Source organism: Gossypium hirsutum, chromosome D02 (assembly GCF_007990345.1).
Source record: "Gossypium hirsutum isolate 1008001.06 chromosome D02, Gossypium_hirsutum_v2.1, whole genome shotgun sequence".
NCBI classification, from domain to species: Eukaryota; Viridiplantae; Streptophyta; class Magnoliopsida; order Malvales; family Malvaceae; genus Gossypium; species Gossypium hirsutum.
Genome location: NC_053438.1, coordinates 43,014,099 through 43,032,643, shown reverse-complemented (window position 1 = coordinate 43,032,643; position 18,545 = coordinate 43,014,099). Strand labels below are relative to the sequence as shown.

Sequence of the window (18,545 nt, the reverse complement as noted above, 5' to 3'; positions counted from 1 at the left end):
AAATTTAAATGTTAATTTTTTTCAAATCGAAACAAATATGTCATTTACATCCGAGTTACAATAAAAGTAGATACTCAAGAATCAAATCTTTGATGGCCAACATACACAGTTGTCTCCTTTGGTTGCCTTTATATATGTCTCAATTATCAGTCTTCTGCTCTTTGAATAGTCTTTGAGTGATTTGGCATTGCTGAAATTGAATCATGGAAAACAGGCTTTGCATGTTCCTTCTCTTTTCAACAATGGCGGCCACTCTTTCCATGCATTGCGGTAAGCTGATTTCTGCTACATTATTGTTTTATTTAAGTTCCTCATTTTTACCATGTCAGTAGGGCAAATCCAAAGAGGGGTCAAAATAAAATTATAATTTTTTTAGAATTAAATGTAATTATATCGTTGGATTAACCTACAATGTTATTATTTTTAAAAAGATTTATAATATTAATATTTTACCCTTATGACAAGGCCCTGCCCCTAGAACTAGAAGTGTGGTAAAGGATTCCATTGTTTTAGTTTTTGACAGTCCAAATGTTGCATGGAGTATATTTAGTTTGCTTCGCCTCTAATGAATATACAAACTCGCATCATGTAATTTATGTCTTCCTCAGTAAACGAATATTTCTATTTTGTTGTATAAGTGTGAGTCATTAAGTAGTCATGCCATGTTTATGTTCTAGTTTTGGTATTATAAGCTTAGTTGTTTTAAACCCTAACATTTGCAATCTTTTCATTTATTCAGGGTGATATATATTATTGGGGAAGGGCAAAAATGTTTTGGGATGATTAAATGTAAATCTAACAGTTGTTTATTGGGCAGATGCAAGAAAATCAATGGAACATATCAAAGATCCAAAACATCAAAGAAATTCAATCATAAAGCACACAAAGAACTTAGAGCTAATGAGTAAACTTATGAGTTTAGTGATTGAACAACCCACTGATACATCAAATACTCAACCTTACGGAGTAAGCTCACCATTTTCTTTGCCACCATTTGATTCTTTGCCCCCTGAAAATTCACATCCTTACTGTGTTAACCCTCCAAATACCCCTGAACCTCCAATTGGAACCTCACCTTCCCCACCCTCTCCCTTTTACAACTTTCCTCCTCTTGGCCCACCACCAAGCCCACCCGGAATAGTTCCGAACCCGCCGATTATATTTCCAGGCCCACCCGGAATAGTCCCGAACCCACCTAGTAATTTTCCAGGCCCACCTGGAATAGTCCCGAACCCACCTAGTATTTTTCCAAGCCCTCCACAAGCAATACCAACACCAACAGGTTACATACCAAGCCCATCGGGGCCGGTATTGAGCCCACCCTATTACGAGCTGAGCCCACCAACCGTTGTTGTGAGCCCGCCATATAATGTTCCATCACCATTTGGGTTTAATCCAAGCCCACCAGAGTTTCTACCGCCAATTGTGTACCCACCCCCAACGGTTCTACCACATCCCAATAGGGCTCCAACCACACAATTATGGTGTGTGGCTAAGCCATCAGTGCCTGGCCCAATCATGCAAGAGGCAATGAACTATGCATGTGCATCCGGGGCGGATTGTGATTCAATTCAACCTAGTGGTCCATGTTTTCAGCCTGACACCATCTTTGCACATGCTTCCTACGCTTTTAATAGCTATTGGCAGAAAACCAAGATTGCTGGTGGCACGTGTGAGTTTGGTGGCACAGCCATGCTTGTCACAGTTGATCCAAGTGAGTTTCTCCATTAGATCTATCTATGGAAACTGACCGGTTTGGTTTAGGCCGCCTTTAAATAGGGTTTATTAAGCTCCGGACTTGGCCTAGTCATAAGATATAATTACAGTTTATCTAAGTGAAACTTTCAATTAGATTTTCCCATAAAAACTATCTGACTCGATTCAGAGTATCCTTTGAGTAAGATTTTCAGGAGAAGGCAGGGTCTTAGCCAACCTTGGTTTGGCAAAATTTATTCTTTTGGTCCCCAAAACTGAAAAGTTTTGGCTCCAAAAATTTACAATTCAATCTGACACTACTAAAAACTCAAATCTTATGCTCTTACAGAATTTTGTCAAGCCAAGACCCGGTGAAAAGTTTCTATTGTTATAAAATGGGCTATTAATTTGTGTTAAACTTTCGTGTGAAAACAGGTTACGACGGTTGCCATTTCGAGTACCAATATTGATTGGTGAAGATAGAAGAATGATCTCCTTTCTTTTCTCCAATAAACAATGTAAATTTACCATGACTAAAACTCCCCAACATAAATTTTGTAATTATAAAAGTTACATAGTTAAGATTCTATGAGGCCGTTGATTTAGGGTTCTTTCTATTTTCCTTCCTAAGGCTTATAACTGAAAATTGTACTGTGTAAACTGGATCTCACTTCTCCCTTCATGAGAACTGTAAATTGTATTGCTAACTCCTGAAATTTGCATGAGATCAATAAAATGGGAGAGCATGAAAATGTTTTCATTTACTTCATTAAAACCATGCTGTTAAATGAATCAAACGATGTTATTTCATTAAAAATAAAAAATTCAATAACTTGACATTATCTAAATCACAGTATATCAAATACAAACCATTATATATTGTTTGTATTGTAATCCTGGCATTTGGATTTTGGCCCCTAGTATAGCAGCAAAAAGCCACTCGAGTTAAAATATACGTAATCTTCATTTCTTTTCCTTGAAATGCCTATCCGACGCATATTCAGTACAAAACTACAAAAACATATGATCATTCAAACACAAACAAATTCTAAAATATTGAACAGACAATGTAACTAAACCGTTAACATAGTCCAATAATAACTTTTCATTACTACAGAACTCAATGATGCTAATCCAAATTTTTCAGTACGCTGATAAGGTACAAAGGTAAAAATACATTGGTGGTGGCCACTATTTTTAACAAATACAACATAAAATAAGATAGATGAGCCTTTTATTGTGAATAAAGATCAAACCAAATATAACCCTTACCAATTAACTATTACCTTTTCTCTGAAATATCTATGATCATAAGAAATGTTGCTTCTATATCACCAGGACTGCAAGTTTCCTTGATATGTTGTCTACAGATTTGTCTTTGGTTTCCCGCTACAGGTAATACGCCGTGAAACAGATCGCATGGTCACAAACTCCTCGGCAGCGGAAGGATGTATGCCGACCTGAGGAAAAGAGTTCAAAAACTTGCTCAATAAATGAAAATTCCCATTAATAAACTCACTCTTGACTAGGATCAATGCATTAAAATAATTTTATTAGTGCATAATAATTTTTTTTAAACATTTCTTTAGAGCCTAACAAATACAAGCAAATTTTCACTTAACAATTTTTTACCTTTTCATTTAAACTCTTTCTCAAAATAAGCGCTTTCTTTTTACATAAACAAATTGAACGTCATCTTTAATTTGGCGATGAACACGACACACTTGACACATTAACTTCAAAAATTCAATGTAAATATGAATTGTTGTCTCTGTTTAGTGTTTCTCATTTATAAGTTATCCACGTATTTTTTATTAAAAGAAAATATTAATATACAAATATAAGAATTAAGCATAAAATTCTTTATAAAGTAATGAATAATCTAATCATTTTATTGAAAATTAAAATTACTTAATATCTTTTTTCCTTAGCCCCAATTGTATTATTTTATATGGGTTTATTGTATAAGAAATTTCACAAACGGGATAAGCTCGGATGGCCAGGGTCAGATAAATCCTTGAAGAAATAAAAAAAACGATGTTCCAAAATCTTGTCCTCCATAAATAAGCAAACTAATTATATTGGAAAAGCTACAGTGTGTAGCCAATGATTATAACATCTACCTTTGCATTTTCAGACAAAATAATTATCATAACGAGAAGTACGTCAAATCTTTGCTCATGCAAACACATAATTGACAATCTACGGGTTAACTATTTGCTATTCATTGCCTCTAGCTAAAAAATTACTCTGCCTAAAGAAACAGCTTCACCTAATTGGTTTGAGATAGCAAATGCAGCTTGATGTTAAATCAATCTAAAGTATAGTATTAGAGTGCATAAGTCAAACCAGAAAACTAGTTTTGAAGACGAGTTCAACTTACTGTGCTGTCAAATTGTGCTTTAGTCGCTCCACACTTCAGTGCAACAGCAATGCCCTAAAATGAAAAACCAAAAAGAAAACATTAGAGCTATGATTATTTGGCCTATAATATGCAATGTGGTTCACCTCATTCTTGAATGCAGCCTATTGCAAGAGAAAACAATGAGCAAGGCCATCAGGCATATAACTTTGCTGTGTAGTTCACCTACCTTATGCAACCTATGCAAGGCAAAACCACACACAAAATTGGGCACAACTAATCATTGCCATTTGCATAATATTTTGAAAAATAATAGCAATTTCATTGACTCTCCTTTTTTTTCTTTTTTTCTTTCTTTTTTTTGTTTTTTGAATATCCACATCCAACACAAATATAGATATACGAGGATATGACCCTCCAAATGGAAGAAAATTTTTTAAATAAAAAAAGAATCATACTCATTAATATGATCAAGCAATAATTGCAGCATAAGATGGTGCATCTACATTCTACTAGAAGGCGCAAGTTCTCTAGGAAGTCCATGATGACATAGAAATCATCCTCTTTTGGCATCAGAGTTTTCAATATTCTCTAGTACTTGAATTTTCGATCAAGGAAAAAAGGCAATGTAAGAAAATGTTGATCGTAAAACAATGTACTATCTCAATCCAATTAAATTTTCTTAGGGCTATGTAGAATTTACCCTATTCACTTGCAAAATCAGACCACATTACCAACTAAATTCATATTGCTTACCATAATCTTTATTTAAATTACCAAGGCATTAGAATTTATACGGACAAATGGAGACACGTATGTACTTCAAAAGAACCAACAAACAAAGTACCTGCATAATTTCAGGTGCATCTGGACCACACATAGATGCACCGAGTACTTTATCAGTCTCCGCATCAACGACTAACTTCATAACAGTCTTTTCTTGCCGTCTAGAAGCAGAAGAGGAGAAATTTATGGATTGCAAAGAACAAAAAGTACTAATAGTACATACAAGAATTGAACAATATTGAAAATATTGTTAATATTTTTCAAAAGGAAACACTAGCCTCCTTAGTGTCAAAAAACATTAGATGCATTATATTAGGAAAAATAGAAGATTTGAAACCCAAATATGACTATACAAAGAATATAAGATTGCATCCCAAAGCCACATTGTACAAGCTTCTCAATTTACTACCTTAAACTTCTGTCAGTATGAAACTTTGATCCTAGAAATTAAAGAGGGGGGGGGGCAACCAAAAAACAACAAAACAAACTTGCTTAAAAAATGAGGTCTCCAAGTGTAAAACCAATTCCTGAGAACACAATCTAGTAAAAGATGCAAATGAAGCCATATGTTATACAAATTAATTGATAGATGAAACTGTCAGAAAAAAGGAAAAGGCAGGAGGGGCTAACACAAAGATGGTTGCATATTTTTATATAGGTTCTTATTAACGGGCACCTTTAGCTATTGGTTAAGGATTTTTTAATTACTATTTTAGGGAAAATATTACTTTTAATGAGCTACTCTTACTGAATTCAAGAAGAAGCAATATAATAATTACACTTTTCTTTTTACAAGTACAATGAAATCAATGCCACTATGTACTGGTTAACATTTTCTCTTTTTATTTATTTATTTCTGTGCAATAACATCTCAAAGTCATCATCATACCCAGATACAGTGTTCTTCATCGGATTGAAGGTTGATGTGAAAACCAGAACATCACCATTTGCTTGCTCAATTGCCTGCTCTTCACTGAGACCAACAACAGAAAGTGGAGGGATGCTGCAAAATAACAAATGGGCACAGCAATTAATTTACTAAAAGGAAAAATGGAATGTAAAAAGATAAATGGACACTAGCCATATGAAAAGATAATAAATGCATAGGTCCAACAGTAAATGTGGTACTGGTACTCAACAGAAAATTTGAACAGCGCTCCGAGTAAGGATAAAAAACCCAATAACTAGAACAACTCTAAATCATACGGTCCTCAGAAGTAAGAAACTTAAACATGATTTTTTATTGATATACTGTAGATTAAATTAAACTATCCATACACCAACAAAACCACCACCAGAGGCATGATGTAAAGAGAGATCTCATTACCTAAAAACAGCACAAGGTACATGGCTGTAGTCTGGTTTGCTAGGTTCCTTACCAAAAACAGTTTTCTGCAAGCATTTCCCCAGAAAACAAAAAGAGAAGGGAAGAAACATGTCATTGCATTAAAAAAAAGTTTAACATATGTGATTGCTCAAGTAATCATATGTGATTGCTTAAGTGGGGGCAAAATAGCATGCTTGATACAGGTAAAATATAAGAGCTTCAGACAGAACACTTGCCGCAAAGCAGGTTCCTTCCATTAAGGCTACAGGAGTTAGGTTCATCCGATTTGTAACGTCACCAACAGCCCATATACTAGGAATGCTAGTACGTGAGTACTCATCCACCTGCAAGATGAAGATAGATTGACATTAGTGTAATAAAAATTCAACTAGGTCATGCCACTGTTATTTTCATGCAATATAGGAGAACATACACAATGTAATTAACATAATTATGTAAACTAAATATCCAACAAACCATTCAGAACGAAAATTGGAAAATAAGTTATCTTTATATATAGATCAAAGATGTGGACAAAATGAACAAGGTGCACAAATAAAACGAAATGCAGCACAAACAATGTCACTTAGAGAAGGCCATTTTAGCTTTACATATTATAAGCTCTGAAGCTATGCATAGTTCTTTCTATAGGCATGCCTTCTTAAACACTATCAGCCTATCGGGGAGTAAAATTCCATACTTCCATGGTACAAGTCAAAATAAATTATCCAAAAGAAACAGGAAATAAAGAAACACAGCATCAGATTTGTGGCATTAAAATCATACGCATGCAAGTTGACATTATTCAGATGCCAACTTATTTCAAGAAAATAATTTACTAATATTTGATAAGAAACATGTATAAGAGACGGCTTAACAAAAAACCTTCACAGCTCCTGTGTTATCAAGTTCCACACCTACAGCTTCCAGATTCAACCTCTTCGAGTTTGGTAACCTGCCTGTAATAAACAGGAGAGAAAATCAACACTCCAACTGACAACAAAGTCAAAATATCTCCCAAAAGAAGTATATTCTCAATGATAATAGCAGGCCCTCAGTATACCAAGTTTGTGAAACATATGAAAGTTCAAATGCAGAAGATTCAGATCTTAAAAGACATTGAATAATATTACCAGGACCTTCAAAAGCATGAATAAGTACTTATATAGAACTGCACCAATTAGTAGCGAGTAATTCAAAATTTCACTAACAAATCTAAAAGAAATACAAAATAAGTAAGGTTCAAAGTACCAATTTCAATGCATTTACTTTTCAAATTTTTCAAAGAGTAATGATTAAGACAAATATGAGAACTACTATATTTTGAATATTTAACATTGCATGCAAGTTTAATCATCAAGATAAAGGCAATGTTGAATGACCATAAAATAAACATTTATCACGGATATACACGAGCGAGCGAGAGAGAAAGAGCTAATGACAATTTTATGACAAATTGAATAAATGAAGCAAGCAGGAAGACATTCAGTCTCTGAACATTTAGAACTGATAGTAACCCAAAAAGGGTGAGAAGCAGAATGTTATCACAAATGGGCACCTGTGGAACTAAACGGTGTAATGGTCATTGCCATTCATCCAAGAAATAAAAAAGGCAGGTCTTTCAGACATCAATATAGAATTCTACAAGAGATTGAGAGAAAAATAAAATGGAATAAACTAAACAAGGATATGGAAGTAAGAAAAAATTTTATCAGGGTCTAGAAAGGGATTGCAACCACCTGTGGCAAAGAGTACAACATCTGCTATCAACTCTTCACCGTGGTCTGTAGTAACTTTTATGCCATTATCTGTTTTAATCAACTGAATTCACAGTTATAAGAAAATAGATTAGTATAAACTAACAAATATTGATGGAATATAAAAGAAAAACTGAATAAAATTTAAAAACTGAGTACCTCAGTCAAATTCGTCTGTGGATGCAAATTAATTCCCCTTCCTTCCAGATTTCTAGCAACCACTGCCCTCATTTCATCATCAAACCCTCTGCAGGATAGACATATATCTTACCACTTCTAATCTTGGTCCCCACCCTCAGTTATAAACCTAAAGCCCATCTCTTCCCGTTTCATAACAGTCTTGGTAATTTTCTTATGAATATATTTAAATCATTTTAAAGAACTACCAAATGCCCACAACAGATTGGAACACTTTTAACTTCCAAATGAAATGCCAGTGAAAACATCAGAGGTACACATAAAGTATGAAGCAGAAATTTCTAAACAGTTTAAGAGGACAGATCTAAAACAATTATAATCACCATAGGACTTGTAAAAAACATCAAATAAAATTAACTTAGATAAGATCAGGAAGTTCTTATGAAATACCACAAAAATCTGACAGTAATGGATAAAATCAGACTGAATAAGAACCTCAAAGGAAGCTCCTTTCTGAAAAAGAGGTCGACATTAGCGCCCAACCCTCTCCATATTGATGCAAACTCAACAGCAATGTACCTGGATGAGTACAAATCATCTTCAGATGTTAGCAAACTGAGCAGATGAAAAGAATGAACATGCAAATAGGACATCTATCATACCCTCCTCCAAATACAACAGCATGCTTAGGCAAGTCCTCCAAACTCAATGCTTCATCAGAAGTTATGCCCAACTCCTAAAACATAAATCAGGGAGAATTAAGAAACAAGAAATGGGAACGCTAGCAGTGATGTTTTAGAAACATATCAAATCTAGTAACCATTTGCACTTTGTCCATATTTTAAGTTTGGTCATATTCTAATACTAGTTACAAACAAAAAACAATCAAGCACACGAAGCCAGCAAGAAAAAGTAAAAGGTTGGCCCAAAGTTTATCCAATATCCCTGTAACAATAGAATGCTTGTGAAAACAAGAAGCTAAAGTTCATGAATAATTATATGAAATCTCTTTATTAGCTCACTTTAAAAGAAAAAGTCAATAGGTAATGAACCAAACCTGCATACCTGCAACCACATGCCATCCATTTTACATATAAACAAAATTGGTGATTTTGATAGAAGAAGCAAAAGATCATAATTAGGTCACATTCACACTACTATTCTAAATCATGCTACCTCTAAAGCTACATAATTCACTCCATAAGTTTGAATATTGCCTCTATACCATATGTAGCAACCAAATTAACATCAAGGTAATTTGAGTCAAGTAAAAGGTATAGCTTAAAAGCAATTAAAATAAAATTTCATTCCTGAATCAATGGTATGGCAGTTATAAGTATTTGGTACAACAAATGAGAAGCTAATGTCATCATAAAGCTACATAGTATTTATAAAATACCAAATTCAGCACATGCATAAACTTTTTGATCATTCGAGAAGGGAATCAATGTATAAACCTGCCCAGGAATAGGAGGACGGTGTGCCCTGCTGCCAGTTGCAATTAGTATATGCTTTGCTGAATAGGACAATTTGGTGCCATCCAGTTGTGTCACCTCAACTTCATTTGGACCTACAATCTTTCCCTCCCCTTCAAACAATTTAACACCAGCATTTGATAATAACCGCTTGTAAATTCCATTTAATCGGATTATTTCATCAGTCTACAAGTTCAAGAGGTAAAAAATAAAATAAAATTTCTGAAAATTTAAAATATATAACTAAATAAAAATAAAAGGGTACTGAAGGATACTATAATAAACCTTTTTATGTAGAAGCTTCTTCCAATTAAAATCAAGTTTCTCATTCAAATCCCATCCATAATTCCGAGCATCCTACAAAAAAAACAAAAAACAATTCAGTTATCAAGCATTAGCAGTTGGTTAACTAAACATGTCAGATTGCTTCATGCCAAAGACAACAGAATACATGCTTAAAATAGAATCTAACAGAAAAGAAGAGAAGAAAAAAAAAGGGGGAGGGTGGAATAACTGAACTAGAAAATTCGAAAAATAATAATAACAATTTTTGGATAATGAATATAAACAACAGTCCATATCAAATGCATAGTCATCTCTGTCAACCACATCTTTATTGATTTAAAGAAAAAAAGAAAAAGAAAACTTAGAGCAATAACAGGATGGAGAACTATCAAACATTCCAAATAGAAGGCTAAACCAGAATAGAATTCTTAAGCACGCGTGGACATCATTCCTATGGGAGAGGTTATAGCCTGAATTATATATGGTTTGCATGATGAATACAAACAGTCCATATGAAATAGATTGTCATTACCTGGACTTCGGACATGGGTAAAGATCCAAGTGAAGTACTCGTCAAGTCTCAAAATTTTAGACGCAGGAACACAATCCAAATTTTAAACACAAGTACTCAGACACCTTCAAAAATTGGACCAAATTTGATAAATGACATTCTAGTATGTATTTTCTATAATCCAACTTTTCCCAAGGACCAAATTTGAATTATCACAAATCTTTGAAAAGTGTGTATATGGAGGCTGAATAGCAAAGCACATGAAAAGGGTTTCATTGGATTTTCTTTTTCCTTTAAAATTTATGAAAATAAAGTAAAAAAGATAAATATCCTTTTCATTTTCTAACCCTAAGCCGACCCTTCTCAATTTCTTTTCCTAAGCTGCCGCCGTGCTCTCTTTCTCTCTCCAAAACTTCCATTTTCTTTTTTTATCAAAACTTCATCTTTTTTTTAATTGATTATAGCCTCTTCTTCAAGGGTTTATTTTGTTCTTTCTCTCCCCAAAGCTTTCTGATGAGTGCCACCGCCCTGTACCCTTCTTGTTTCTTTTTCCTTTCCTTCTTGGGTTTTTCTTCTTCCTTTTTTGCATTTTCTTCTCTTCTCAGTTCTCACCCACCGCCATATCCACCAATTTTCGCTGGATCTGATCTGTATCTCATGTTGGATCATGTCAACACAGGTACGGCACCCCAAACTGCCAAGCCTGGGTAACAAAGGATAGAAGGCTAAACCAGAATAGAATTCTCAAGCGGGCATGGATATCATTCCTAATGGAGAGGTTATTTATAGCCTGAAACAAACCTACTTTGCTACCTATTTCCCTCAAAATAAAGCCAAATCTGAAGGTATATGAGAATTCTAATGACTTTGGAATGGCAATGGGCAAATAGCTATATGTGCCCCAACAGTCCAACCATAGCATAAGAAGGTAGTAAACACATTATTGAATAGACTGATACTATAGAAATATCCTCCTATTCTTGAATCTTGTACAAATTTATAAGCCAACATCTTGTCAAGATTGTAACAAAGCACATAAGAAATTTTCTATAAATTAAGTTAGAGATTTTCCATCTAATATGATTCTAATTGAAATCACAGTCTCACCTCAAGTTCACTTCCAAATGCCGCTCCATAGACCAAAATCTTTTTGGGAACACAACCACGAATAACACACCTATGAACAAAATGTGAGACAAAAATGATAAGCAAGCATAGCAAAGATGAAGCAAAACTATCTACATTATCAAAATAATCAACTTACGTCCCACCAACTCCTCCAATGACTTCTGAACTGATTGGATGAAATGGGAGCTCACAAATCCCAACCTACATGAAATTTGATTTAATTAATAAACATATAGACAGATAACATTTGAATTCTTAAGCCAAAAAGTATATATATTCGAAAAGAAAAATAAACACAATAGCAATAAAAAAGTCAAACTATATTCAAGAAAACAACGTGAAAAAGCGCAAGAAGCCAATGACCAACACTTCACCACAGCAAAAATGAAAATGCACAAATGGTTTTGCAATCAAATTTAATAGTAAAGATCTTAATGTAACAGAAGACAGCAATCATTTTTTTTTTTAAATATCAGTACCATATTTTGGCGAACACAAATAAAAAAGTCAAACTAAATTCAAGAAAACAATGTGAAAAAGCGCAAGAAGCCAATGACCAACACTTCACCACAGCAAAAATGAAAATGCACAAATGGTTTTGCGATCAAATTTAATAGTAAAGATCTTAATGTAAAGAAGATAGCAATCATTTTTTTTTTTAAATATCAGTACCATATTTTGGCAAACACAAAGAAAAAATTTTAGGTCTAATTAACCCATCCCATTAAAAGATTTCCATTAAGCTGAACAACTACTACAGCACCAGCAAAATACAATAACATAGAAGAAAAACACCCTAACATTTTTTTTTCCATTTCCATTGCTTAGAATGAAGCAATTAAACACAGGTAATGATGATAACTTCCTTCTTTCTTTTTTTTCTTCGCATTTTATTATATATTTTTTACTTCAAACTTCAGCATACGCTTCATATCAATTCAATTTATCACACTAACCCAAAACACAACCTCCTTCAAACGCTATACTCTTCACCGTTGCTAATTTAAGGAATATGTTCACCCAATTCGCACAAAAACATCCCATTTAGAATCGATTAACATATTTAATACATTAAAATAAGTATTTATCAAGCTAACAGATTTTGAGAAATTGATATCACTTTGAACAAATTCGATTTGATTAAAGTAAGAGAAGCTAGAAATTTGAGAAACCTTAGCTCCATAGTTAGCGGAGAATCTGGCAGCACGAACGCCACCGCTCCCGGCACCGATAACAAACAAGTCGAAATCATAATAAGCCTCCTCTTGATTCGTTTGGTTCATTTCCTCATCAACTAACATCTTCCTCGCCATGATTCACTTCGAAATGGAAACACTGTATCCACCAATAAAACAACAACAAAGTCATATAAGTGCCAACCAGTGGTCAGAAAGCCGCCATGTAATAACATTGAAATGAAAAAGGAAAACATTGATTTTCGAAGTGAAAGGTTACCTAAGGAGTGGTGATGGAGATTGGAGGAAAAGAAAAGTTGATTCTTTAGGGTTTTAGAAGTGAAGAATAATTTAAAAAGAAAATTAAATCATAGTTCTTTTCTTTTTTTCATAAATATATTTAAAGTCTAATTATGCAATCAGTCCCTATATTCTTCATATTTTCGAAATTTAATCCTTCTGCTTATAGTTTTAAAATTTTAATCCATCTACTCATTGATTTAAAAATTAAAATTTAATTGAGAACACTTTTGATATACTTCTTCTAAATATAAATATGTGTTATCAACTAAAATTTTATTTTTAAATCAGATCTTTAAATATTAAAATACAAAACATTCAAATTTAATAAAATTAAGATAAATAGAGTAATTAAATTCTTAAAAAATAATATGAAGAAGATTAAATTTTAAAAGTTGAAAGAGTATAAGGATGGAGGCATAATTAAATTTTTTAAAAAACTTGAGAGAAAAAGAGAGGAGAATTTTTTTTTTCAAGAAAGAGAAAGGAGAAATATGTAAAAAAAAAAGGAAAAAAGAGATGGCTTTTTTTTAGCTGAAGTGATATAAAGATGGTCGGGTTATGAATAGAGGTGTTCATGGGTCGGGTTTGGGCCGAGCCCCAAAAAAATTTTCATCCCGCTTCCTAGGCCCGGGCTTGGCCCAGCCCGAAATATGAGCCTGAGTTTTGTCTAGGCCCGGCCCGAGAAAAATACGAAACCCGGGCCCGCCCCGGCCTGACCCAGTTTTTTTTTCTTAAAACTAATTATGTTATCTATAAAAATTATGTTAGAATTGATCTAGTATTACATTCTAAGTTTTGATTCTTAATAAATAATGAACCTGTTGTCCACCATTTACTATTGTTTTTTTAACAACTTTATAGAAAATAAAAGCAAATCGCATAGAGGAAGTAGCAAAAGAAAGAAAGAAATTAACCTGGAAGTACTTCAAGACAAATTAGAGCTTTTGAGCAGAAGAAGAAGCAAGCAAATTCATCCAAAATTGCATTAACTCAAATTGATTTAATAAAAGCCATAAAAGGGATGAAAACAATATTGCAAACAAGATTTGCAGAAATCAAGCATGGTCGCCAGCTCCAAGACTCAATTTCAAATTCAAAAGGTGATCAAAAAAGGTCATAAGGTGAACTAGTCCAAATCCTAGTACTTGCACATATCATGATGTCAAGAACTTTACTTGAATTTTTTAATTATCCTAATAATGCCATCGACGCTAAGAATAAAAAGATAAATAGTATAATACCGAACTCATATATTGCACAATATAATAAACTAGTTATTTAACTATGCTAGCCTTGTGATACAAGATCAAACTTGTCACATGTCTTTAAGTAATACTAAAAAAACACACATCATTTAGGAAAAGTCGCTAAGGTTGATTGTTTCGAAGGAAAGGGTGTGATAGCAACCTGCTTGGGCCTGCTGTTTTTTTTGCCTCAATAGTCAATAGCTTGTCTCTACAATAAAACAAAGTAAAAACATTATTATTACGGGACTCCACAGTCCACACCAGACATTTCGTGGCTTATTGAATGAATGGGAAACCATTATTATCTACCTCCCTGTCCAGTGCCTTTAATTCATTTATTCTTTTTCTTCTTTTTTTTTTTATTTTAGAGTTCTACCAACATGAGTTCTACCAATATGATTGGATAAGCAACAATGAAAATTTCAATATCAGTGGAGGAATATAACTGTGTACACATTATCCTCTTAATCTCCAAAGCCTTTGAACTTTGAATTTTGAACTCAATTTTTATTCCTTTCAATACAAACATCATTACATATTTTTTTAAAAATAGTTTGAACAATTTGTATTTTTAAATATAAAGAGATAAATTCATAATAATTTACAATTTTTGTTTCAATTTCTCATAAAAAGGAAACGGAGCCTTTGCTTTTCTTATGCAAAAAGAAATAGGGTCTATAGGAATAGGTGCTTTTGTAGGAGGAAGTTTATAAAGTACAGGAATGAAAAATATTAATTATGCCTCCAAACCTTTGGTTTAAACTTTAAGCAAAACAAAAACAAATCATATTACTACAGTTTAATAGTTTTGGATGAAATATGATAAAAATAATTAACTTCATATAACCCAATAACCCAATAAAATATGTGGCTATATGCTATGTTGCAAAATAGTATATGTCGCTATGTAAGGCATTGTTTTCAATCTAATAACAGTACCAGCAAAAAAGGCATTAGTTGTTCATTAGTTGATAATACTGCGTACTTTCACGCCTACAGGCTACTTTCAGTGCAAAAATACAAATGGATTTTGTAGTCTTTCAAAAAATCAAAGGACCATAACCTATAAACCTTGAAACAAATCTGTAAACCCATTTGTATTCACATCATTGTCTAAGACTTATATTTATAGTAAAGATCAAAGAAAGAAAAAATAAAGAAAACTAACTAAATGTCTAATGAGAATTTAACCGAATAAACTAGGGTTAACACTGTTAATATAACTTTGAATTTTGAAATAAAGAAAACTAACCTCTAATTCTGGAAATGAGTGGAGCCGTGGAGGACCGGAGGTGGAGGTTGAGAAAAAAGGGAGGAGGGCAGTCGGGCAAGGGGTTAGGGATTTGTGGAAGAAGGGAAACAGGAAATGGGGGAAATGGGTGGAGCCGTGGAGGACCGAAGGTGGATCGGTGCCGGACTGGAAGTGGATCGGTGCCGGAGTTGAAGGTTGAGAAAAAAATGGAGGAGGGCAGTCAGGCACTAGGAATTTCTGGAAGAGGGGAAACGGGGAAATGGGGGAAATGGGGAAGAAATGTTTTAAAATATATATATATATATATTATTTTCGGCAAGGTCGGGCCGGGCCCGGGCCAAAAAATTTTTGCCCGAGGCTCGGTCCGTTTTCTAAATGGGCCTCGTTTTTTACTTAAGTCCATATTTCAGGCCTATATTTTTACCCGAACCCTCCCATATTTCGGGCGGGCCTGTTAAATACTTTTGCTATTTGTTTGGATTATTATTTTCACTTTTTTAAGTTGCTATTAACTTAATTATGAAATTATAAAAATATTTTTTAAAATTTTATTTTATACAATGTTGACTTAATTTACAAATTACACCTTAATTATACAATTTTTCTCAATCTAGTAGTTAAACTTTTTTTACTTAAACTTTTCTCAAATTGCGGGCTTAGTTATGAGAGACTTTCGCCCAAAAACAAAGTTCTCTGAAAACACGAAAAGAAAGATTAATCAATGAAAAGATTAAAATTTGAAATACTCCTACACCAACGAGTATAATAATATGATTCATTGGTATAAAAATATTTCTAAAACATATGTAAAATAATAGTTAAACTAATAATGCTAAATAGAAACAAAGAGAGAAGGTATTTCTTTTTCTTATAAATTATGTTATAAAGCAAAATGGAATAAATAAGTAAGTTTTGGTTGAAAATTTTAATTCGATAAATGGAGATCTCTTAGTGTGAGCGAGCTCTTTTGATATCTTTGCTAAAAAGGGAGAGATTGAGATTAACAACAAATGTTTGAAATGAGGATGACTGTTGCTTTATGCTTTACAAAAAGATTGGTAGAAAGTATCACATTATAAGGAAGGCAGTTGCAGACGAAATCATAGATGTAGTTAAGGTCGCATCTGAGGACAACCTTTCAAACCCGTTTACCAATACTCTAATAGCTAGGAGTTTGAGAAATACGTAGATAGCATGAGAATGCAAAACATGACTCATCTACTTCACTAGGGCAAGTAGGTGATTGTTGGATCTGGTGTCCTAAGTATAGTATATTCGTTTGTAAACATGTAATTTTTTCAAACAAATTAGTTAATAAAATAATTCATGAATTACATTAATACTCTTTGTATAATGTCTTCATGTAGTTTTTGTATGCAAAGTAAAACAAAAGCAAACATTGGCTCACCGGTTGTCTAATGTTTAAACTAATACTAAGGGGTATTAGGTCAGATCGTAATATGAAAAGACAACTTATATTAGTAGACGAACCTAGACATGTCCTTAGTTTAATCAGAAATGAGTAAATCGATTGAAAGACTAATATGTAATCTATCAAGTCCAATTGGGGAGATGTCTTGTCTTGGGCATCGGAGTGGATGACTCTCAGAAGATAGAGACATAGATGTGATTGACTGGACTGACAGTACATTGGACGAGGCCCAAGGAGAATATATCTTGAATCCGTTTATAGATTTATTCACTTGTGACATCCATAGTGTGGCATACCTTAATCTTAAGTGGATGACAAACTATGCATACGTGACTCATATACTTTAAAGTAAGTAAAAGCCTGAGTTCAAATAGATAAAGAATCAAATGTTGGTGCGTTAGGTATGCAACTTCTGCATTACGTAGTGTCATTCACAATAGTAGAATTCATAGCTCAAGATATAGATAAATAATATCCTTTCATTGGCATTACATGGTAGAGGAAAAGTAAACATGGTCATGGGTCGTTCGTCTTTGTGATGAATGATTTGATTACTATTTGATAGTAATTAACTTTTCATGAAGGAAGATGTAATGGTTACCATGAGATAAAATAGACTGCCCCGGGAGTAGATGAACCATCTAAGGTGGCCCAAGAGAAGGCTATTGATGGTACAAAAGACCAAAAGGACAGAAAAGAACAAGCCTTGAAGAATCCTTTGAGCCAATAGAGGTTATTACCCTAGTTTTTGCTAAAATTGAACATGCTTTCATCAACCCTCTTGCTTCTGACTCTTTTACATCATGTTTGGAGTTTCTAGTGGAGTTTATCGTACAAGGTAACCCCAATTCCTCCACTATTTGATTGAATAATACATTTTTTTCTCCCCAGCTTGGTATTGATGCTAATCTCTTCCAAGCAGCCTACTAAAAGTTTAAGGGATGCAGACCCTTGAAAGCTTTCTGAGAAAGAAAGAAAGCAATATGAAGATACATTATTGCAAACCTATGATAGGCTATACATCACCACTGCAAGTGCTAAACGATATGTTGCCTTGACCAAGAACAATATTATTATGGAGCAAAATATCCATGAGAAAAGTTTTGGTAACCCTACTATCAACACTATCCTGGGGAAGAATGAGCTTCTCATATCTGCTCAATTAGTTTAGCTTTATGTCAAGCAGATTGTGTTGGAGTTCTATGCCAACTTGTTGCAAACTATAAATAACCCCACCAACAAGTTACATCACCGAGTTTATGTACGAGAAAGATGGTATAGTTTAACCTTAACACATTAGACACTTGCTTCACCACCCTTGCACTAAGGATGTGAAGTTTGGGGAATCTAAAGACATAATTGTTGTACATATTACAAATGGTGTTCACCTTAACTATCCTGTTGGTGTTGAACTACACTTATCTACTTTGGAACCAACATATGCTACCCTTTATGCCATAGCTATGAGGATTGCTTCTCAATAGCCAGAGACACAATGTGACAAAGAATATGGCCACCTTGTTAAGGAATGTGGGAATTGGGGTCCAGTTCGATATTGGAGACTTGATCTTTAGTGAAATATGTCGACATGCTGAGAAGGTTTACAGTAAGCCCAGTCTCCTTTATCCATCTCTCATATTTCAAATATTGTTTTTGCAAAGTGATAAAATTG

General features: G+C 33.7%; 2 protein-coding genes across 4 annotated transcripts; one reads left to right on the top strand and one right to left on the bottom strand.

Moving 5' to 3' along the window:
- The first annotated feature begins 91 nt into the window (after window positions 1-91).
- On the top strand, window positions 92-2,698 carry LOC107908478 (extensin). Its single transcript, XM_016835658.2, has 3 exons — window positions 92-270; window positions 818-1,714; window positions 2,131-2,698. The coding sequence occupies exons 1-3, from the start codon at window positions 204-206 to the stop codon at window positions 2,163-2,165; spliced, it is 999 nt and encodes a 332-aa protein (XP_016691147.2). The 5' UTR covers window positions 92-203; the 3' UTR covers window positions 2,166-2,698.
- Window positions 2,699-2,782: 84 nt separating this feature from the next.
- Window positions 2,783-15,715, bottom strand: LOC107908477 (glutathione reductase, chloroplastic). 3 transcript variants are annotated; one of them, XM_016835655.2, is made up of 18 exons: window positions 15,442-15,715; window positions 14,350-14,397; window positions 12,637-12,799; window positions 11,601-11,665; window positions 11,444-11,513; window positions 9,826-9,897; window positions 9,523-9,726; window positions 8,728-8,801; window positions 8,561-8,644; window positions 8,087-8,174; window positions 7,910-7,991; window positions 7,056-7,129; window positions 6,407-6,514; window positions 6,171-6,235; window positions 5,733-5,846; window positions 4,905-5,004; window positions 4,079-4,132; window positions 2,783-3,155 (listed from the first exon to the last, which is right to left on the bottom strand). In XM_016835655.2, exons 3-18 carry the CDS (start codon window positions 12,775-12,777, stop codon window positions 3,060-3,062), a joined length of 1,491 nt encoding a protein of 496 aa, XP_016691144.2. In that variant the 5' UTR covers window positions 12,778-12,799; window positions 14,350-14,397; window positions 15,442-15,715; the 3' UTR covers window positions 2,783-3,059. The 3 variants fall into 3 exon arrangements, with proteins under 3 accessions (XP_016691144.2, XP_016691145.2, XP_016691146.2); XM_016835656.2 differs by lacking the exon at window positions 14,350-14,397; XM_016835657.2 differs by lacking the exons at window positions 14,350-14,397; window positions 15,442-15,715 and adding an exon at window positions 12,920-13,053.
- Between the last annotated feature and the right edge of the window lie 2,830 nt (window positions 15,716-18,545).

Bases quoted from the DNA above. Each gene is read 5' to 3' on its own strand.
- LOC107908478 (XM_016835658.2), top strand. From the start codon at position 204: ATGGAAAACAGGCTTTGCATGTTCCTTCTCTTTTCAACAATGGCGGCC. The intron at 271-817 runs GTAAGCTGATTT...TTTATTGGGCAG, and splicing joins CACTCTTTCCATGCATTGCG to ATGCAAGAAAATCAATGGAA. The intron at 1,715-2,130 runs GTGAGTTTCTCC...GTGTGAAAACAG, and splicing joins GCTTGTCACAGTTGATCCAA to GTTACGACGGTTGCCATTTC.
- LOC107908477 (XM_016835655.2), bottom strand. From the start codon at position 12,777: ATGGCGAGGAAGATGTTAGTTGATGAGGAAATGAACCAAACGAATCAA. The intron at 6,515-7,055 runs GTTTTTTGTTAA...TTCATCTTGCAG, and splicing joins ATAACACAGGAGCTGTGAAG to GTGGATGAGTACTCACGTAC. The intron at 5,847-6,170 runs GTAATGAGATCT...GTTATTTTGCAG, and splicing joins GTACCTTGTGCTGTTTTTAG to CATCCCTCCACTTTCTGTTG.